The sequence below is a fragment of the Mytilinidion resinicola genome, assembly GCF_010093595.1.
Source record: "Mytilinidion resinicola strain CBS 304.34 unplaced genomic scaffold BDZ99scaffold_9, whole genome shotgun sequence".
Lineage (NCBI taxonomy): Eukaryota > Fungi > Ascomycota > Dothideomycetes > Mytilinidiales > Mytilinidiaceae > Mytilinidion > Mytilinidion resinicola.
This window is the reverse complement of record NW_022985445.1, coordinates 869,933-890,561: the sequence shown is the minus strand read 5'-3', so window position 1 is coordinate 890,561 and position 20,629 is coordinate 869,933. Positions and strand designations below refer to the sequence as shown.

The 20,629-nt window shown below is 51.6% G+C and overlaps 8 protein-coding genes across 8 annotated transcripts; 3 read left to right on the top strand and 5 right to left on the bottom strand.

Annotated features, from left to right (window-relative positions):
- Positions 1-1,938: 1,938 nt before the first annotated feature.
- BDZ99DRAFT_488052 (uncharacterized protein) lies at positions 1,939-2,474 on the bottom strand (the record flags this gene model as incomplete). The annotated part of the gene is made up of 2 exons (XM_033722880.1): positions 1,939-2,145; positions 2,241-2,474. The coding sequence occupies 2 exons, from the start codon at positions 2,472-2,474 to the stop codon at positions 1,939-1,941; spliced, it is 441 nt and encodes a 146-aa protein (XP_033577115.1).
- A 1,850-nt stretch (positions 2,475-4,324) lies between these two features.
- On the top strand, positions 4,325-5,659 carry BDZ99DRAFT_442683 (ATP11-domain-containing protein). The gene is made up of 2 exons (XM_033717824.1): positions 4,325-4,508; positions 4,581-5,659. Exons 1-2 carry the CDS (start codon positions 4,336-4,338, stop codon positions 5,350-5,352), a joined length of 945 nt encoding a protein of 314 aa, XP_033577114.1. The 5' UTR covers positions 4,325-4,335; the 3' UTR covers positions 5,353-5,659.
- A 293-nt stretch (positions 5,660-5,952) lies between these two features.
- On the top strand, positions 5,953-8,405 carry BDZ99DRAFT_498341 (gamma-glutamyltranspeptidase; the record flags this gene model as incomplete). The annotated part of the gene is made up of 4 exons (XM_033723574.1): positions 5,953-6,501; positions 6,917-7,496; positions 7,588-7,866; positions 7,911-8,405. The coding sequence occupies exons 1-4, from the start codon at positions 6,131-6,133 to the stop codon at positions 8,403-8,405; spliced, it is 1,725 nt and encodes a 574-aa protein (XP_033577113.1). The 5' UTR covers positions 5,953-6,130.
- A 675-nt stretch (positions 8,406-9,080) lies between these two features.
- Positions 9,081-10,029, top strand: BDZ99DRAFT_520238 (uncharacterized protein; the record flags this gene model as incomplete). Its single annotated transcript, XM_033725505.1, has 4 exons — positions 9,081-9,273; positions 9,320-9,552; positions 9,617-9,942; positions 10,017-10,029. The coding sequence occupies 4 exons, from the start codon at positions 9,081-9,083 to the stop codon at positions 10,027-10,029; spliced, it is 765 nt and encodes a 254-aa protein (XP_033577112.1).
- A 288-nt stretch (positions 10,030-10,317) lies between these two features.
- Positions 10,318-11,640, bottom strand: BDZ99DRAFT_442677 (methyltransferase; the record flags this gene model as incomplete). The annotated part of the gene is made up of 3 exons (XM_033717823.1): positions 11,248-11,640; positions 10,569-11,174; positions 10,318-10,526 (listed from the first exon to the last, which is right to left on the bottom strand). Exons 1-3 carry the CDS (start codon positions 11,612-11,614, stop codon positions 10,318-10,320), a joined length of 1,182 nt encoding a protein of 393 aa, XP_033577111.1. The 5' UTR covers positions 11,615-11,640.
- A 146-nt stretch (positions 11,641-11,786) lies between these two features.
- Positions 11,787-12,459, bottom strand: BDZ99DRAFT_462749 (uncharacterized protein). The gene has a single exon (XM_033719919.1). It carries the CDS (start codon positions 12,286-12,288, stop codon positions 12,043-12,045), a length of 246 nt encoding a protein of 81 aa, XP_033577110.1. The 5' UTR covers positions 12,289-12,459; the 3' UTR covers positions 11,787-12,042.
- A 1,878-nt stretch (positions 12,460-14,337) lies between these two features.
- On the bottom strand, positions 14,338-16,494 carry BDZ99DRAFT_462748 (cora-domain-containing protein). The gene is made up of 3 exons (XM_033719918.1): positions 15,870-16,494; positions 15,133-15,761; positions 14,338-15,072 (listed from the first exon to the last, which is right to left on the bottom strand). The coding sequence occupies exons 1-3, from the start codon at positions 16,431-16,433 to the stop codon at positions 14,607-14,609; spliced, it is 1,659 nt and encodes a 552-aa protein (XP_033577109.1). The 5' UTR covers positions 16,434-16,494; the 3' UTR covers positions 14,338-14,606.
- Positions 16,495-16,779: 285 nt separating this feature from the next.
- Positions 16,780-20,437, bottom strand: BDZ99DRAFT_498337 (uncharacterized protein; the record flags this gene model as incomplete). Its single annotated transcript, XM_033723573.1, has 2 exons — positions 16,780-17,797; positions 17,848-20,437. The coding sequence occupies 2 exons, from the start codon at positions 20,435-20,437 to the stop codon at positions 17,097-17,099; spliced, it is 3,291 nt and encodes a 1,096-aa protein (XP_033577108.1). The 3' UTR covers positions 16,780-17,096.
- Positions 20,438-20,629: the final 192 nt, after the last annotated feature.

Sequence of the window (20,629 nt, the reverse complement as noted above, 5' to 3'; positions counted from 1 at the left end):
GTAAGCATATGACGGGGGGCGAGGAAGGGAAGCTGTAAAAAGGAGGGAACTGGTCGACTTTATACTACGTGAATGGGAATTAGGGAGCACGTGAGCCTCAAGTTCAGCGAGATCTTAGCGCGATATGGAGGAGGAGAGATTAAGGTTTTCTACATGGATTAGAAATAGGAAGCATGTGATGATGGATCGGTTGAATCCCTCTTACAGAATTCATGATGCAGGCCCTCGTACTAAGGGGCGAGTTGCATAAAATAAGCAAGTTACGTATACGAGGGACTCCGATCTTTGATAAATGAAAATGTTGCAGCGTTGAAGTGTTCAAACATGTTCGACCGCAAGTGAATGCTTAAAGACGACTGAAAGGGTGGCGAGTGCACCAAGAAGTGACTTTATAGAATTCATGTTCAAGCCGGCGGCTTCGTCCGGTTCCCCATGATATATTGAGCTAAGACGTTCGGCGCTCGGTTCGGCTCTCGGATGTGCGAACCTTATATAAACGAAGTGAAATCCATGCGATCTCAAAGACGATCTAGCGAGATTTTTGGGCCGGTTTGAAAGAGGAGTTGGTAGCTACTTAGATACGTCTCTGGATGTACACTGCGTCGCGGCCGTTGGGAAAGATAAGGTCTGCTGCGAAGTCATTCAGTCAATGGTCGCACTGACAGGAGTGGCAGCAGTCGTGCGAGGAGAGTGGTATTAAAGCGGGACTTGTGTATATGATATAAGGATGGAAGATTGAGCAATGTGGTTTAATCACCCATTCAGACAAGATGAACTCTATCATCGACCCTATGCTCAGGAAGTAAGTGTTCTACGCAAGCTTTCCCTGACAGTTCGTGATGAGAGTTCACGACCACCGGAGCACGTCCATGTCACCAGCAACGCCCTCGTCGACTGACATACAGATGTTAGTCTCAGCTCACCTTGCCCTGCAGCACCGACATGCACATGCAGAGCGCCGTGCATTTTTGACCAAGGCCCAGATCTCGAACCCAACACCCGGTCGCTCACAAAGCTGGGATGCCCATCTTATTGAGCCAGTGCTGGTTTTCTAGCCTCGTGCTGTGCCACACATACTAGCCATATGCAGCATGGGGCTTGAAACTACGACGACTAAATACGAACGCTGATCTCAACATGCAGGAAGAGTGGCTTGGGCCAGGCGGTCATGCGGCTATTTGGAGCAACTGTGGAGGCATTGGACCCAGTTGGGGGCGTGCGGAGCGACCTATGCTGCAAGAAAATGCTCGCGAGACGGTAACTTGAAGCTTGGAAGTGGGTGGTCGGAAGGAGAGCTGCTAATGGTAGTGTGGTTGGTGTTTTCAATGAGGGTAGAAAATCAGGGAGCACAGCACACAAGTGGATGATTGCTGTAGTGACGATGATGAGAGAAATTGGTCGTAGGTCAAAATTTCGACCTGGCCATATTATTGGTGGAAGGTTGCAGAGATAGTAATAAAATGATTCAATGAGATCAATGAGAAGTAAGGACACCTCAATCCAGACACTGCAAGCTATGCAGAAGTACGAGTACTCAGAGAAAACACGCCAAGTTCTCGACTAGCTGATATGGCAGCATTCAAAGACAGTTTGCCAAGTTATAGAGAAATTCCACGGGATACCCAACAAGTGAATAGTGAACAGATGAAACACGCAAAAAGAGTCAGGGAAAAGTGAGTTGAGTTGCAAACTGAGGAAAAAGCAAAACATGGGTATCCCTTAAATAACTAAAGAAAGATTCCAGCGCAGAGAACAACGCCAGAAGCCGCGAGGCCCAAAATCTCAAATATCCGCTAACAAATATTTTGTGCCGCGAGGCTGTCTCTCTTAGATGTGTAAATAATAATGTTTCGGGTCCGCGAGGACCAGTGGGAGTTCTTCGTAAAATCGTGAAGTGCGCGAGGAAGGAACACGCGTAGGCGGTGGTATGGTTTACAATTATATTCGGCGCTCGAGATGCTCGACGCGTGCTCGGAAGGCCTTCACAATCTCTCCGATGCGACGCACCTTATCGAACTCAACCTGGAGCTCGTCGATTTGGCGCAGGATTTCCCGGAAACGGGCGATTTCGGCGTCGGCGGCCTGGATTGCATTGCCCGCGCGATCGTACTGGGTCTGGGTTGCGGTTTGTGTTTGGGCGGTCAGCTGGAGCAGCCAATATTAGCAGCGTTGAGGTTGAAGGCCTGCGGCGGCAGTACGAGACGACGCGCACGAATGGGCCGAAGAAATTGAGCGCTCACTGATTGATATCGCTGTTGGATGGAGTACATTAAGCGGTCGAAGTGCGAGCTTAGGGCCTGCAAGCTGCTTGGGTCCAGCAGCAGGCGGCCATGGCTGGAGGCATTGGAGGCGGCGCGCGAGGACGAGTTGCCGGCCTGGGAGAGGGCAATCGCCTGGTGCTGGCGGAGCAGCTGGATCTCGCCCTGGGTGAGGCCCAGCTGGGTGTCTGGGATGGAGTTGGCGGGAGAGGCCATGGAGTGTGCTGGCTGCTGCGGCCATCACCATGTCATTGTCGGTCCCGAGACTCGCTGCTCATGGCGACGGCCAAGTGAAGGCCAGAGGGAGCGCCGTGTGTCTCTCTGCGGTTGTCGGCGGGGACGATCGCGAGGGTGATAGAGAGGGGTGGTAAGTAGCACAGAGCGAGGTTGGAGGACATGGAATAAGACTGCTCGGGACATGGGCAGCGGCCGAGCATGAGCGTCTCCCTCTTTTGCATCACCCACCGCGACATCGCCAACACGCCGCCCATTCCGGCGACGCGACGCGCTGCAGTTCCCGCATAGAGCGTCTTCTGCAGCCCTACGTCTGTATTGTCGCGCCTGCAGCATCGCCTTGCGACTCGGTGCGACCGCCAGGCACCGTGCATTCACCACTCGCAGCGCCGGCAATAGGGGGACGACGCCGCTGCTGTCGGCTACCTCGTACGCGGGTCCCCTTGTCCTGTATGCTGCTCGTCATATGCTTCGCTCTTTCAGCTCGTGCGACCTCAGAGTGCCGCCTGTTCTTGGAACGGAGTCGCCCCTCCGCCGGCCGTCCTCAACTCCCTGCAGGCATATGGCCAATGTCTGCTGCACTGATGCTGCTGTGTCCTCATTGGACGACAGCAGGAAGCAACCTAGCAAGATGCCGCACGCTCGTGGATCGCTGCAGAGGCCTGTCGTGTCCATCAATCCCCAACTTCTTCCACCAACGACACCCTCACAGACAGGCGGGAGCTTGAGCTAAAGCCGGGGTCGCAACCCTTGGTGCTGCGGAGACAAGTCCCCCTCAGATATCGTATATTCGAGCATCGTCATCTAGCAGCATGGTCCTGACATTTAGTGACATCTTATTGCGTCTGATCCAGCGAAGCCGGGTTGGACTAGAACGATTTGCTCTAGCTCATGATCAATATGATAACTCGTTCCTAGCACTTTCCTTGAAGTCTTTCTGTCGCTCACTGTGCTTGCGATGAGGACTTTCATCTCCTCCCACCTCCTATCAGTTGCGTCAAGATGAGGCTCTTATCAATGATTGCATTCTGCTTCGCTGCGACCATCTCCGGGACCATCCTCCAGAACGGGCAAGTGCGCGAGATTGTCTTTCCAGACACCTCAATCGCTTCCGTAGCTCACGACCACTCTTGGAGGACATATGCACCCAGTGCGGAAGAGTTGTACTACAAAGGACATTGGGATAGCAAGCATATCTCATGTGAACAAGACACCGTTCGGCAGGAGTAGAATACTGACCATTGGCATTGAAGGGTGGTTGTAAGCTTCATGGCAGTCACTGAAACAATGGAAAAAGACTAACTCAGCCCCCAGAGCCCAAGGGCTCAAGTTCAGATTCACTGGAGATAAGGGAAGGCTGCAAATATGACTATTCCAGACGTAGCTAGGACTGTAATAGATTCATCATTCACAAGACGAAGAAAAACCGCTTTGAAGCTAGTCAGTTGATGTGAATCATATGTATGTACCTACTGAATGGCGTATCCGCTATGTTCTCGCCTCCATCACACAGTGACTTGATAGCGAACCACTAGATACAAAGCGCGCAACTTCGTTCTCCGCGATGTTTACTCACTAGTAGTCCAAACGGTTCACGTTGTCATCGCCTGCTGTTAGTACGGAGCTCTACAGGGACTGGACTCAAGGGCGGCCTTTGAACATGCATCCGGCTGAAGCTAAATATTAGCTGGTCTGGAAGGTTTTGTACTATGGCAAACGGTCAACAGCTTGGTGCTCCATATCGGGCTTAGCTGGATCTTCCGATCTCATCGCCACGTGACGTCCTCGATTTCGCGAATGTCGCGGCGAACGAAGGCACCTCCGAAGTCTCAATCCCATCGCCATGGCGAGCATTCGACAACCTGCCATCCGACATGTGTTCCGGCCTCTTTTGAACCCCCGTATCTGCCAGCGGCGATGGGCGCAGGTCCACGATGTGCGCTTTCTGGCTACCCACGGCGCACAGGAACGTGTCATAGCGAAGTACCACGAGAAGCTTGACCGCAAAGCGAAAGAGTAAGCTCAAATGGAGCCGGCACCCGGACTGCATCAAAAGCACACATACAGACTCTGACCATTAGGCGATAGAGAAGGTCTGAGGGATATCTCTGAACTCAAGCAAGCATACAAAGACAAAATCGAGGATCTACGAAAGCAAGCCGCAGTACCCGGTGCCACTGCGCCTCTCGAGCTCGATACCTCTTCGACGAGCACAGGCTCGCCGTTTCCCTCTCCTCCCCCTCCCCCCCCTCCCCCGGGGCCCAAAACGCAGTCTTCAACCCCATCTTCTCCACCTCCAGGCCTCAAAACCCTCTCCTCCTTCATCGACGTCCCAAAAACTCTCGAGCTACCACCAAAAGAGATAGAAACCATCTGGCGCCTACGGCATGCTTCAAACCCTGACTCTCTAAGCTTCAATTTACCACACGACACATGGCGCATCATTGCGCAAACCGCAGACAAGCATCCACAATTCATTCTCCCGCTACCCCGGGAAGGACAGGGTGCCGAAATACACTTTCTTCAGTGGGCGCAACCGGCACCACATACTACAACCCTGCTTTTCACGCATTTGGCAGAGTACAAGCTGCGAGGCGAATATAGCACACCACACACAACAGTGTCGTTCCATCAGGAGCTCGCTGACCCAAAAGGTCTGATCCTGGGACACGGAAGCGTGCTGCCAGATCGTGGTGTCAGTGTAGACGAGGCCAAATGGCTTCTCATGTGCTTGCAGAAGTTCTACGGTATGCAGGCTAAGGAAAGTACGGAGCGGAAGAAGCTGTTGGAGCAGTTCAGCAGTGGAGATGGCAATTTCAGGGTCGAGGCCTTAATAGAAGAGGCGGAGAAGATTGTATAGTACGGTCGAGCTATGTATAAAGACCTTTAGGTTGTGTGTAGTATGACTGGGGTATCGAAAAGTAGAGTCTCGGTGTTCCGGCGAAGATGCCGAGTTATCCCAATTTTCTAACACTAGCAGACGTTGTAAACCCTTCCAAACGTGATTTACAATTAACATTTGGACTGCTGGGTCCAGCGTCGTATGTCGATCTGTTCACAATTGTCTTTAGAAGGGTCGGCTCAATTGCATCCAACATGGGCAGATGCGCTGTGAATCCATGGCATTTGTTTCTAAACGGATAGGAGCCAAGCCATCACTAATCTGCAGGATTTAATTCCCTTTTAAGAGACAACCACTATGACTGCTATAATAGGCAACTGGCGGCATCTGCCAAGATTCGTGAGATGAGCGATGCTCGATTAGCTCTAGAGTGGGGAGCGGCGGGGGACAACGAGTTCCACGGTTGAGCTGTGGACCCCGATCCTGAGGGATCGCCGTCATTACAAAATGACTGGCGCGGACGTTGAGCCGTGCCTGGACGAATGACGGGTTCCACGGTTCTTCTTATTTACCTTGGACCCTCCCATCCGGACTTTGTTGTTGCATTCACTCTGGAGCCTCATTCGTTGGCTTATTGGTCACTTCTATATCACGTCTGCCGGCCGCTCCCAAATTCCCCTTACCTAATCAATCCACGAGATACAGTAGTCTGCATATCTGAGTGGTCCTCTACTTTCTCTCTTTTCAAAGAAGGAATTAGCCGTATTAGGGACGATCAAAAGCCCTATACGCAATCATGGCCCCTCTAAGTCGCTACCTCGCCTCTCTTCTCAGCCTGCAACCCGCCCTAGGCTCTCCCCTCCACCCTCCACATCACCAACCTGGCCACCTGGGCGCTGTAGCCTCCGAAAGCAGCATCTGCAGCAACATCGGCACGGAACTGCTCAAATGCGGCGGCAACGCGGCTGACGCTCTCGTGGGGACGACCTTTTGCATTGGCGTCATTGGAATGTACCACTCCGGCATTGGAGGTGGAGGATTCATGCTGGTGCGGGGTAGTAATGGGAGTTATGAGTTCATTGATTTTCGGGAGACTGCACCAGCGGCTGGCTTTGAGGATATGTATAAGGATAACGTGAATGCGAGTATCTATGGGGGGCTAGCAAGGTAAGCTTTTGCGAATGTTTCTTTTGATTACAAAATCTCCTTTTTACAAAGTTTATGTTTCTCTACAGCGCCTTGCTATTGTGGGCTTCGAGGCATTACTTGAAGTCTACCGATATTATCTTGTTCGTCTTTCAAATCCATTTTCTTGTTAGTCGTCAGGCATTACAGCCAGCTCGAATGTTGCTTTCAAAGTCGCTCCTTTCCATTCAAGTCTTATAAGCCGTAACGAGGCCCCCTTAATAATGAGGAAAGAATTACAAAAGAAGGGTGTCCTAACACTGCATCTTTGCTTGTTCAACGTCAATTTCTTTTTGCAGGCTTCTTCGTTATCGTTCTAAGATCTCCGTCATGGCTCTTCTTTTCTCCATCTCCATACTTCATGCAGTCCCATTCGCTCCTTCTAACCTCCATCTAGCGGCGTCCCCGGTGAACTTCGCGGCCTTCATCATCTCCACACAAATTACGGCAAGCTACCTTGGCACGAAGTCATGGAGCCTGCCATCAAAGTAGCGCGATACGGCTTCCCTGTCACCGAAGATCTCGTCCGCTACATGGCCTCCGCCATCGCCGGGATCGACAACTTCCTTGTCAACGACCCGACCTGGGCTATAGACTTCGCCCCCAATGGTACGCTGCTCACCCTAAACGAGACTATCACGCGCAAGAGATACGCAGACACGTTGGAGAAGATTGCAGTGCATGGGCCAGACGTATTTTATACGGGCAAAATGGCCAAAGAGACAATAGCAGCGCTAACAAAGGCAAATGGGACGATGACACTAGAAGATCTAAAGAAATACACCGTTGCAATCCGGAAGCCGGCGCAGATCACGTATCGAGGATACAAACTGACGAGCACGAGCGCACCGAGCTCTGGTGGCGTCGCGCTCAGCGTGATGAAGATAGTGGAGGGGTTCGGGGACTTTGGCACGCCGGAGACTGTGAATCTGAGTACGCATCGACTAGATGAGGCGATCCGGTGGGGATATGGTGAAGTACGCTAAACCCTACTGTCTCTTTCTCCATCCGAATCTAGTCTTCATTTAAGAAGTAAGAAGCTGACCATTCAATGTCTAATGCCCACAGCGTGCCCTCCTCGGCGACCCCTATTTTACCGAGGGCCTTCAAGCCTACGAAGACGATATGCTTAGCGACGCAACTGCCGCCAGCATCCGTGCCAAAATCTCAGACTCCACCACCCACAACGTATCATGGTACGACCCCGATGGCCTCGAGAGCCTCGAAACACCCGGAACCTCGCACATAGTGACAGCCGATCACACCGGGATGGCTTGTTCGCTGACCACCACCGTGAACCTTCTCTTTGGAAGCCATGTCATGGTCCCAGAGACTGGCGTCATAATGGTAAGTCGCCCGGCTAGGGGCCCCTGTCCCTGCAACTAATCAAGAAAACCGTCCTCAAACTGACCGCGAAGAACAACGAAATGAATGACTTCTCCATTCCCGGCATCAGCAATGCCTTCGGCTTTTTGCCCTCGCCCATCAACTTCGTGAAACCGGGCAAGCGGCCCCTCTCTTCCATCACACCTACCATCGTCGAGCACCTGTCCAACGGGAAGCTGTACCTCGCGCTAGGCGCAGCCGGTGGCTCGCGTATCATTACAGCGACGATCCAGAATCTCTGGCATGTGTTGGACTCTGGGTTGACGACGCCAGAAGCACTGGCAGAACCGAGATTGCATGACCAGCTAGTGCCGTATACTGTTTCATTCGAGTATGCTTATGATAATAGTACGGTGGAGTTTATGAAAGAGAGGGGGCATAATGTGTCGTGGGTAGGCCCGGGGCAGAGTACTGCGCAAGCTCTAAGGGTACTGTCGAATGGGACGTTTGAGGCTGCTGGGGAGCCGAGACAGAAGAACTCGGGAGGGTTTGCGGTGTAGGTGGACGATGAATGGATGGATTTATGAGTGAGATGATGGCGGAGTTATCCTGAATATGACTACTGGATGACATGAGTCTATAATAGTAGACGTATATAGAAAAGCTCTTTGTGACACGAGATGCTGTAAGCTGGTCAGAAAATTGATAGAGATCGAAGTGTGTCGTAGAAGCGGCAACCTTTAGTTCAGTCTCAGGTGTCTGACACTTCCATCAGTGGGTATTCTACTCTAGCCTGGATCTCTGCTTTGGTAGCCTCGTCGACGTGCTCAACGCAAGCAATTAGCGGAAAGTCTTCGTTTTCGCCAAAATTTCGCTTCCTCTTCCGTACCGAGTCAATTCTGTAGCTCGAGACCCAGTCGAGGGAGCAGTCCTTTCTTTTTCTTGTTACCAGATGGCGTCTGCAACGTGTTCTATTTCTAATTTCTCGCTAGTCAGACTGTCCAATCGGTTCACCAAGCCGCCAGTTGCTGCGATAAGGTGACAAGGCTGTTATTGTGTGCCATCTAATCCTGCTCACAGCATCACCGGAGCCTCCTACGGAGCACTTGTGAAAAAGGTCGGACCCTACCCTCGGTCAATGCTATGTTTCTAGTGTTCACAACTGCGCTCTCTATCCGCTCGCTTTTCTCATGCTGCCGTGGCCTTTTTCACTAACGATGTATGCTTTGTTAACCATGGTCAATCTGTCCTTCGTTACGCTGCTCGTGCGAGCGGATAAAAACTTCTCGTCTCCACTTCCTGAAGGATTCAATGTCGCGGCAGGTATCCAAGTTGTCGTTAGTTGGACCACAGACTGGGGCTCCGTGCCCATCTCGCTCGCAGTCTATCAAGCCGATGGTAGTGGGTGGAAATCTCCAGTGTTGCTTGGTATGTGCGACTTAAAGAAATGCTGCGACTGTAGCTGAGTGAGTAGATTACCAAGATGATCCCGGAAGTTATGTCTGGACAGCGCAAACCATCGAGGATCTGCCAACCACGGAGGGCTTCCATTTCTGTGTATGGCTTGGCGACGTATCAGAATCTTCTCACCTTACCGACAGCAACTCCTTCAACAGCGATGCTGTGTTCATAGTTGACGATGCCACCACCCCTTCCACAGCTGTACTCTCATCAACCTCAATAGCTTCTAGTTCTTCGTCATCTCCGGTAATATCTACCGTCTACTCATCTCGTCTGCGTGAGCGCCTTCGCTGACACCAAGACTCTACAGCCCTCCACCTCTTCAAAGACTTCGCCATCCACTTTTGAATCAACGACATCCACCATTGGACCAACGACATCCGCCAACGACATCCGCGGTCCAGCATCAGCCAAACCCTACGCGATCTTCCAGTCCGTCCGGCACCTTGGCAGCCGCTACCAACAGCGGTTCTCTAGGAAACGCGGCAAATATCGCGACCATCGTCGGCTCTGTCCTTGGCGTGGTCCTCGGCTTGCTCACGCTGCCTTTCGCCTGGCTTGGCTTTCAGAAGAACAAGAAGGGGAAAAGAGCGGTGCCTACAAAGATGAGAAGTCTTCGCCGGAACTTGAGTCATCGTACGTATAGTATACATACAGTGTAATGACAGTTAGCCAGCCGCGGTACCGGTCTTTCCCCTCATACATCCCAGAAATGGCTCGTAAAATCACATGAAACAATTAGAAATCCTTACATTCATCACTCGAACGTACTCTCTCCGCATTTGGAAGTTCTTTACAAACTTTCGAGAAAAGGAAAGGCAGATGACTGAGGAGACAGATTATCTTGAGTGTGCAAAGGAGTTGGCAAGGTATTGCATTGAGAAACCATCGCCTTTCGCATAAGCGGCCAGAGAAAGATACAACTAGTGTGGGTATATGTTGAGTGTTGCGGACCTCTGAGAGGAAAGGGCGGCTGTAAAGCCGCTAAATCCGAATGTAGAAGATTCCAGTTCATTGATTCTCCGAGTTTACCTTGGCATTATCACCGTTGGTAGCTTGTAATTGCTGTTCAGTCTTCCGAAAAACAGCCTGCATCCAACACCGGTACATTTTCAGCTTGCGCTGTCTGTTCACCAGCATTCGGCGGTCGACGCCGATGTGAATAACCTCGAAAGCTGGCATTTGACTCTCTTCCTGAACGGGCTGAGCGGGGCGGTTCTCTTCTTCCTCGATATGAAGGCTCGATAAATCCGGCTCGGCACTTTCACCACCCCAAATCTTCTCCAGCTCTTCTTTCTCAAAGAAGTAGACCCTAGTCCCATCTCCCCTAACATAGAAATTCTCCTCCATATACCGCCCCTTCTTGAACCGGACCTGTGCAAGATCGCCGCGGCCGTAGTCCCGAAACAAGACCTGTCCGCCAGGCTTCAGGACGCGATATATGTTTCTTAAAGCCTGATCCCACTGTGACGGAGCCAGCGCCGAGAAGATAAAGATCATGAGGACAACATCTACAGTTCCTTCCTCCAGTCCCGGCGGTAGCTCTTCGCCAGCCACATCCCACACATCTGCCTGTATGAACTTGGTATCGTAGTTTTCATGCCCACGTATTAGATCCACCGCCTTCTTCGAGAAGTCGCAAGCATGGATCTTGAGACTCGGGTTCTGATTCAAGCCTAATATAGGAAATGCGGTGTTGCCAGCTCCGGCGCCGACTTCGAGGAGGAGAGTAGGAGGAGCGGAGGGTGTGGTGAGCTCGTTTATTATTGGGAATTCCTGGGCGAGCCATTTGCGGTTCTTGAAGAAGTTCGTCTTGTTGTTAGCATAGAAGAGGTTCCACCATCTCGCGGGATTGCCATTGAAGCGAGCTGCAATACGAATATTAGTTAGACACTCAGACAAGTACGCGAGCTCTCAGAGCCATGAGAATGGGAATAGTACATTTGTCGAAGTCAGACACCGGTGCCTCCCTCTGCTTCGCATACTGCAGCTCAGAGAACTCCTTATACGCATCATCCGTCTCTACGTGGTCCCACGCGTTGAACTCGAATATATTGTCCCCTTCTTCCAATAGCCGCGAGCCGAATGCAAAAGGGTCTGTCCTCTTCTGGTTATTGTCGGGGTTGTGCGATCGAGACGTGGGGTTGCGGACTGGTTCGAGGGCGATTGGGACGCCGTACGCGTCGGTTTCAAGTGGTGGGGATTTGGGCAGGAAGATGGGGTCAATGGTCACAGCAGTGCGCATGTGTTCCATTCCCTTTGACAGCTGCTGTCGGGAGCGTTTTGGGACTTCACTAGGGGTTCCCATGGTGAAGTGTGTTAAGTTGAAGGTAGAAAGGAATGGACGAAGTGGGAATGGAAGTTCACAAAAGTTGTTATCGATAAAAAATGTAGTGGGGGCAAAAGGGTACGGCTACTTTGTACTCAAGGTGTTTCTACTACCACTTTCCAGTGTATAATGTTCGATTTGCAAAATATCTCTCTTCTTCAAATGCTCTCAGGCTAGTCTACTAAGTAGTCGACATATATACACTCATCACAGCCTGCTCACCACCAACCTAGTGCCGCTACTCATTCATTGCATATCCAACATGCCATCTGCTTCGCCGACATGTGACATGTTTTGCTAGATATGATATGTATTCCGTCTTTTCGACAGCTTCGAACAAGCGAAAACTGACACCGACGCTTACAAATCCTCCTAAAACATGTTTTGTGTGAGTCGTTGGGAATTTCTCACGCCGAAGAGACTTTATCGGCAGGACCGCGCCCTTTGGCGACGTGGTTCGGCTCCTGATGTCCTTGGGCCACCGCCGGGCTAGTAATACTAGCAATCGGGTTGAAAAACTGTTGGGTCATATCCACCATTGAGAACTCCCACTGATAGTAGAGAACACCAGGCTTGCTGCAAGCCCTGTAAGCAAGGACTCCAAGGACCGACGCCAGGACTGCCATGAGTGTACTCAGTACCATCATAATCATAGCTAGCGGCAGCAACACGATTGTGACTCGATAAGAGGCGAGGTCCGAGTCGATTGGAATGTCTCGGGTCATGGACGCGACAGTGGCCATTGCCACTCGGTTGAAGACGCCCGCGAAGGAATCTGCCAGTTGAGCGAGGGAAGTTGCGCCATTCGATGCATTCGCCATTGCATCTGCAAGGAAGTTGAGGCCAAAGCCACTGTAACCCTGGATCATGCCTGGTACCATTGGGCTAAGGAAGAGTTCCACGAGGGACAGATCCAGATTCTCAGATTTCAGGGCTTGAGTCAAACCAGGGGTGCGGGCGTACTGCCATCGGCTGAATTGTGATGCGCACTCGAAAACAGTAAGGATTGAGCTGTTCCGGCGAGATAGAATGGCGGTAGAATCCGTACGAGGTCCTTGAAAGCGCCCTGGGATCCCGCAAGGGTCGCTGCAACCAGGAAAGGAACGGTCCCTTCAGATACAGACGAGTCGATTGCTGGGGCCAACACGAAAGACCTCGAGAAACTCCCGGCGAATCCAAACGTGGTGCACATAAAAGTAAGTCCGACATCATCCAATTGGCAATTCTGTCCGACGGGCGCGCAGCTGGTCGTCGAGCCGAACGTCGAGGCTGTGAACGACGCGTTGTCAGCGGCACGTGCATCGACAAGAAGTGCGACGCCATCCGATGTGACCACTCGATTTGTAGCAGATAAGTTTTTCGCCGTTTGACCGGCTTCTTCCTCACCGCTGAAGGTTCCAAGATGAACCGGGCAGTTCTGAGATCCGTACCTTCTCTGGAACAACGAATCGTTTTGGAAAGATGAGGGTTTGGCGCAGTCTGTGGTGAGAGCGCGGCCCCATATGTGGGCCTGATGGCCTGTGGTGGTAGGAGCCTCAACGTCCACAATCTTGCTGGAAATGTGAAGCGCAACGTCCATGGCGATGAGGATCAGGCTATTTAACGATTAGTATTCGTTAGAGGAAGCGGATTCCAGGAGTATAGTACTTACCAATTGAGAAACAGTGCCGTGGAAAGCGCAGTCGCAGACTTGATGAGAATGTTGGTTCGACGGCGTTGCGTGAAGCAGCCTTTCAATGCCCGCAGCCAAGGAACGAATCCGCCAGTCAGGAGTTCCACGAAGAGTCCGGCTTCGGTGCGGGTGAGGAGAGAGACGCGGCCCCCATCAACTTGAGAAACCAGATATTGGGCATATAAAAACGATGACAGATATAAAATCGACCCGATAGTAGCGAAAGCAATGATAATTGAGAACGTTGCAGGCAACAGCAGAATCGTTGGAAAGATGGTGACCGCATAACCTCGGCCTGGCATGTAGCTGGCCGTGGAGGCATTCACCTGGAAGCCAAACAGAAGAAAGGCGAAGAGGACAGTAACTGCCAAGAAAGCCGCGGAGCATGCAGCTGAAATGAGAACGATTTTCTTGCGCTGTGGGATATGTGGCGCAGTCCTCGCTGATCCATCTGCAGTCATTCATTAGTAACACACTACATCAAGGAGGAAGAAAGTGGGCCGACCTAGTGAGGTGACGAGGCCCCTCGGCAGTGGCACAGAGACACTGCTGCCAACACTCTTCATACCAGCCGTAGACACCTTATGCGTGGAATCGGACGGAGAAATGGCGGTTCGCGGAGGAGGAGTTGCTGGTGGGTTTGGGACCTCCACAGCAAAAGATAGCAAGAGGAGCTTTCAGAGGTAGGTAGGACTGAAAGACAGCCTTCAAACGACTGCTGACAAGGGAGGTTTGAGTGAATGTGAGAGCGTGTTGAAAAGGCTGGGGAGGTGAATGTAATGATGAGCGCGAGTGTTTGGGGTGAATAACGTTTGAGCGCGATGCCATTCGCGCCTTCCCAGAATTCGCCAACATCAACATCCCAGCAACCTGGGCAGTCTCAACAGTGCAATGCCTCGTCGGAAATCTGTCTAAACCATTTTACTGTTGCCTGAAGTACCCCGAGGCACATAGGAGGTAAGTATATGAGCCAGGGGTAACACTCGCCAGGGCTTCAGATAATCTTGCATTGAGGTAGTCAACAAGTAGAGGCAAAAAAGAAACACTCACGGTATATATCTTATCTCACTCGTATATATCTACGATTACACAACTCATACAAAACAACCCCAAAGCCGTATACGGTAACAATGCCTTGCGGCAGTCGCCCCTGAAACGCCTTCGCTATGCAGGAACCAACTCTCTAATTCCCAGTCTTATATTGAGAGAAGAGAGACCCAGAAATCGCACGACAAGATAAGAGTAGAGACTCTTCCCTATAAACACCCCCTGAAATTAGGTGGCATGTCGTACGCCTATTTACTCGATTTTAGTCAATGGTCCGCAACCGTCTTCCTTCCTCCTCTTAGCTATTGCTTTTTCGGCCCACGCTTTATCCCTCGCAGCGATGGCAGCGAATTTCTCTCGCTCCGCCGCGACGCCCATCCCTAATCTTTCCCTATCCGCGCCTCCGGGGCCACCCACGAGGCCCCAGTCTGGCCAAGTGCGCTTTTGCTTGGCTTTCACGCCGTGCTCGCCCCACATACTCACCCGCTGCACTTTTCGCAGATGCTTGATGCCGTAAACGCAGACAATGACGCCGAATAGGGTACACCAAGCGGAGATGGCGCCGAAACCTAGGTCGGATTCTTCTAGGAAGTTCTTCAAGTTCATGCCGTAGAGAGCAGCAACGAAGGTACCAGCGCCGAGGCCGAGGGTGAAGATTGAGAACCGGAGCTCGAGTAACATAAGCGAGTTGCGATTTGCGTCGAGGATTGCTTTGACGCTGATAGGGAAGTCAATATCGTGATACCTTGAAAAAAACTAAGGAAGAATATAAACTTACATCTCCTCAGTGTTTCGGATGCTTGACACCAAATTCTCAGCCGCCTGAACAATCTCGTCGGCGACCTTATGGTAACTCTCCAACAGCATCTCAACCTCAGTGTGGTCATCCTCACCTCGTATCTTCCCCTCCGACTTTTCGGTGAGGTACATAGACGACAGATCGTCATCCGCTTCTAACAACTCTGTCAACGAGTCTCGCACTAAACGCGCTTTCTGCTCAAACGTGCCGAGTTTCTTAGAGTAGATGAGCAAATATCGGAGCTTGTCTCGATCGATGTCCTCTTCCAATTCTCGCAGAACCCGTACTACAGGCTCGCTCACGCCTTCAAATTCGCTCTCTAGTCCTTGCGTCACGCTCAAGAGTACAGCTTCTAGAGCACGGAACTCGTATGCCAGCGTCCCATTCGCCGCGTTCTCTTTCTGGCGTAGTTTTCCCTCCAGATCATACATAAATTGTGACTGCGAGTACGAGTCTGTGGTACCATAGGCATCGAAAACCAACACGCGGTTGTTTTTTATGAGAACACGGAGGTGAAGTAGGTTCAGAAGGATCGCAGAGGGGCGGACGAGGATATGCGGTAGCACAGAGGCATCGATCTTGCGGAGATCGCGAGGTAGCAAGCCATACTATCAATTCCCACCCAATTAGCTTAACTCATCCCAAATCTATAAAACGCGATCCCTTCTGCCCATGCCAGACTAGGATGGGAAGGCAAAGGCCAGCAATACACATACCTTAGCAATGAGCTCGCTCTTCTTGAACTCTCCATTCACAAGGGTGACATTACCGCACTCGTCAAACTCAGTACACCGCAGTTTCAGGTCGTTTGTAGGCCGCAAAACTCGCCCCAGACCCCCATTGTCGCCCAAGAAGCCAGACAACGGAGGGAGGTCACTCCGTGTGTTGTTTTTGACTGGTTTCTCCTTTCTGCCCCCCCACAGAGCCCACCCATGGTTCCGAGTACCGCTTGTAAAAGGACGGCGAAACGAGACGAAAGGGTTATACTGCTGAGTCTCAAGTCTCGGAGTCCGTGGAAATATCGCCACCTGCGGGCATCGAGGTCGCAACGCAGGGTCAAGAGCAGGCCATTGCGAAGCCGAAAGCGTAGAAGTTTGGGTCCGCAATGTCGCCTTTGGTTTCAAGCTGCTGGCAGAAGCGTGGCGGCGGGTCTGCGTCGAGACCGCGCGGCGACATGATGAGAGTGCACTCGGGGACCGAGGACATTCGACTTGGGACTTTAGGAACCTCAGCAGTGCAGGCGACGGGCTGATTAGACTATGGAGCGGTGCTGGCTTCATAACTCTCCATTCGCAGTTCCAGGGTCGGCATGCGATCCATTCGGGTCGTTAAGGATTGTTGTGGACTGATGATGTCGTTCGTCGTCGCGGGATCTTCGCGACCCAAAATTTTGAGGCCTCCAATTGCACGTGATTCTTCTGGCTGTATCTGATTGGTTGAGTACGTATCACTATTCAGTATGATATGGAAAAGATCCTACTGGCTCAAAAGTCTAGAATGGTTGATCACAATATTTCTCTTGGTTAATCAGTAACTTATGTACCCTGAACATATTAGCGCAGTTAAAAGGTGAGCGAATTGGTAATGACGCCCATATTAAGTCACATGCGTGTATGTAAATTTCTGCACAGATATGAGATGAGGTTCAATTTCATCGCCCTTGCGTCTTTCCGGGATTGTATATTGTACACACCCTCCCACGAACTACAACCATGTGAGATGTAGGTCCTCTAACGAATGTCTTGATATCTGGGTAACTTTTACCACTACTAGTTCTTGATAGCGAATGGGGTATCATAGATAATGGGCTCCAAACAAATAAAAGCAACCCAATGCCGCTTTTAATCAAACGCCCTTGACATAAGAAACTCTCAAAGTTTGAAAATAGATAGTAAAACAAGAAGCGAATGTAACAAAACGCTGTAGAAAAAGACGTGAGAGATCTATGCTCGTAGGAGCAACTCCACTGCCCTATCAACTCGAAGGCCGTCGCCCATATCAGTCATGCGCAGCGCATGCCGGGCTTGGTCGGCCGTAAACCCCATCTCGACAATACGATAGATCGCCTTCTCGGCAGTGTTCTCGGCACTACTTGACTGATTGATTTGTTGTTGTAGCGGGTGCTGGAGGAAGGCAGGGTGGTTCTCCAAAGGAGGCGGCACCAAATTTACAAAGCCCGAATGGCTTGTTTCTGGAACAGGCGCAAGGGGAGACCTCGCGGAAAGGGGCGAGCTCATTGAGGGTGCACGGGAAGCTGGGGGTTGCGGACCCGCGAACCTGGTGAAGACACTCTCCCAATTGCTCATGGGCCGTTCCTGGCTCATGCGCACCTCCCTGATCTCGCCAGTCATCTTCCTCTTCCGTATTTCCAGGATGTGTTTTTGGATCCTTTGCTTGGAAAGCTGCCTGATCATCTCCTTCTGTCCTTGGGAAGAAAAGGAAGCTGCGATCTTGTCCTCATAGACGCGCGAAACTGCTTCCTTGAGAAAAGTCTTGCGAGAGCCACCGTGTTGTGGGGCTTTCCAATTGACCCATCCATTCTCCGATGCTAGGACGAACAAAGACGCATCTGGCAGCTTCGAAGGCGTGGCTAGGTCGAGGATAGTGGAGAGGCCGAGGGTGAGTAGATAATGATACCACTCCTCTGCATTGCGTTAGAACACTGTCGCAAAAAGCTCCATTGAAATATCTTACCAAGCATGAACTCTTCACCATCAACGTCACCTCCACGCACTTCTGTTGACTCGTAGACGCCATACTCACGTGCTTGCTCGGTTCTACCCTCAAACCCCTGCAGCAGTACCCCCAGGCAATTCCACAGCTCCGTCATGTCGTATAGCTGCTCTGTTGTAAGGCCACCCTCATTGCCCTTTGCGAAATGTTCTGGGGCGGTCGCAAGGATGCTGCTAGCATCAGTGGAATGGGTACTGAAGATAGTCCCTCGGCAGCCGTTTTGGTGGACAAGTAGTCCTCCCTTTAGCCAGTCCATCTGAGCGACAACATCGTCTTCCCGTCCTTTGCCAGATCCGAAAAGTTTACAAAATGACCATATACGCCAAAAGGTATCATCTAAACCGGAAGAGATCACCTGGTCATTGCTGGCGAGTGCAGCCGCTGTCTCCGGTCGTAGAAATGATTGGCATTGGTCGAGTATCAAGGACTTGAGCGCGGCAATGATATACATGTCGCGTATGTAGTATTGCAGGTAGGAAGTTGGCGTATAATCGACTTGCTTTGGCGTCTCAAGATCCTGCTCCTCACTATCAGGAGGACAGATCTCGCGGTGTTCCCAGGCAGGAGGAGACATATTTCGAAGAGCACTCTTCATCAAGCTTAATTCGTGACGCTTGAAGACACGGTAGAACCCCTTGTTAACGACTGCTGTTGCAAACAAGTCGTCCAGACTCTCTAGATTTTGAAGAATGCTAAGGATTACTCCTTCAGCAACCTCGGGGCTGATGTTACGGTCGGCATTATGCGCAGGTTCTGGAATAGGGATAGGCGAGAAGGTAAAATCGCTCGTCAAGCGCTTTGCAGCCTCGGGGATAGCTACAGTAAGATTTTGTCCTCTGCCTTTGCTCCATGAACGCTTGAGTCCATCGGTGGGGACAGGCGGACTAAGGCTTCCGGTTGGTTGTTGATATTGGGAAGCGATATAAGTAGGGGGACAGCGAGATGCCGACAGCATGGTTGGGGACAAAATGGTATTCCTTTTGCTGGATCTTCGAGGTACAACAGGAGCAGGGTGTGCATAAAGATCATCCCCTTCAACTTCTACTGTGCGGTTCACAGCTTGATCTAGTCCGAAAGGGCTGTAAGGGCTATCATCGTTAATGGCTGTAAGGTGGTGCTCAAGATCGTGTTCCGCTTCACTAAGAGTAGGGCTTGGGGGAGTTGGCGGTAGACGCTTCGTTAGCGATCGCTCGAGGAGTTCTTTTCTTCTCAAGGACGTGTTGCTTCTTCGAGATAGACCACAAGATGACGTGCGTCTTTGAATTCCCGAATGTCGGCATGTTGAAAGAGATGCAGTCGAAGTTCCTCGCTGTGGACGGGAGATGCCAAGAACGTCGTAGGCTTTCTGGCCCTTTCGTGGGGTGGGGTGTTGATAATGCAATCCAAGTATAGGAGATTCCTCTATCATAGGGACCTGCAAGCAAACCTCGACATCTTGAGTACTTGACTCCCGCGGAGCTGTCCTTTGTGCAATAGAAGCATCATCATCGAAGACACCTGCAGCCACAGGAGAGTGTATGGAGAAGACAACACTGCCTGACCGTGAGTGCAAGCTAATCGGCTTCACTTCGCGTGGGCTGCTGTCGCTATCCATGCTCGTCCGGGATGAGTGTTTGCTATAGTTGGATGATGCATCATCGTCTCCAATCTGGGAGTCCTCATCGGATGTCGACATGGAGGGCAGGGGCCTATGGCCTGGCCCCGAGTCTTCTGGCTGCTCTTCGGCAATAGCCAAGTGCGACGAAGGATCGGTACTTGGCCTCGCTGGTTTTGGCATATTTGTCATAAGAGGCGAGACTACAGATGTACGCAGTGGAAGCTTCCGGGATCCTGAGGGCGGTGATACTCCGGAAACCACCTCTGTGGCGTCATAGTGAGGTATGTTGTTGTTTTGGCTGAAGAAAGCCAGAGCTGGGAAGGGCATCGCTCGTTGATCATTGGGAATGATGACCTGTATTCTCGGCCTGCGATTCTTCTTTTCGGCGGGAGCTTGGTCGGTTATCGGCGTGGCCTCGAGCCCGGCGAATGCGTCGCTAGCATTGGCAATTAAAGGGATGCTAGGCGCGGAATCCCAATGCGCTTTTCCATCCTTCCATACTCCAACCTTGGGACTCGGGAACGGACTGACTTTGTCCCGACGACTCCTTGTAGGCGAGAATGGGGAAGACGTGACACTGGGTGCGCGCGACGACGAGGTGCGCGACGAATGAGGCGTGTTTGGGCGAGACGTGCTGTCTGGAGATGGTTGCAGGCGGCCAATGGCGTGGAGTATTTCGTCGTTAGGCGATGGTGCTGCATCTCGCTCTGCCCGTTGTGGGAGGGGAGCCGAAGGTGCGTCGGCCTCTGGGACGGCGCGGAGAACAGTGGCGGTATTTTTTGCGTCGCGCTTCTTGGAAGACTTCCACCGCAGGCTGTGATGGAACGTCGGACCACGCATGCTGACTTGGCGAGCAACTGAAGCGGGAGTGGACTCGCGTTTGGTGAAGAAGGAGAGACTGCGGTGTTTGAGGGAAGAGGAAGATATGTCGAGACTGGGGGCCTCAGGAGCCATGGCGGAAGATGGGAATATACAAGAGACTGGACCCCAAGCAGACAGAAGGGCTGATGGGGGTGGCAAGGGTTATAAGCAGATGGCACCAGCGTGCTTGAGCGTGTCCGTATGAAAAATGCTGAGAAGAGGCAAAGGACGTGAATTGAGATGTTAGATATCTGTACCAAGACCTCCGGGGAATATGTTCTGTGG

Excerpts from the sequence above, each read along its gene's own strand:
- BDZ99DRAFT_442683 (XM_033717824.1), top strand. The coding sequence starts at position 4,336 with ATGGCGAGCATTCGACAACCTGCCATCCGACATGTGTTCCGGCCTCTT. Across the intron at positions 4,509-4,580 it reads CTTGACCGCAAAGCGAAAGA|AGAAGGTCTGAGGGATATCT; the intron begins GTAAGCTCAAAT and ends ATTAGGCGATAG.
- BDZ99DRAFT_462749 (XM_033719919.1), bottom strand. The coding sequence starts at position 12,288 with ATGATTATGATGGTACTGAGTACACTCATGGCAGTCCTGGCGTCGGTC.
- BDZ99DRAFT_462748 (XM_033719918.1), bottom strand. The coding sequence starts at position 16,433 with ATGAAGCCAGCACCGCTCCATAGTCTAATCAGCCCGTCGCCTGCACTG. Across the intron at positions 15,762-15,869 it reads AGAGCGAGCTCATTGCTAAG|TATGGCTTGCTACCTCGCGA; the intron begins GTATGTGTATTG and ends GGGAATTGATAG. Across the intron at positions 15,073-15,132 it reads ATCCGAAACACTGAGGAGAT|CGTCAAAGCAATCCTCGACG; the intron begins GTAAGTTTATAT and ends CTTCCCTATCAG.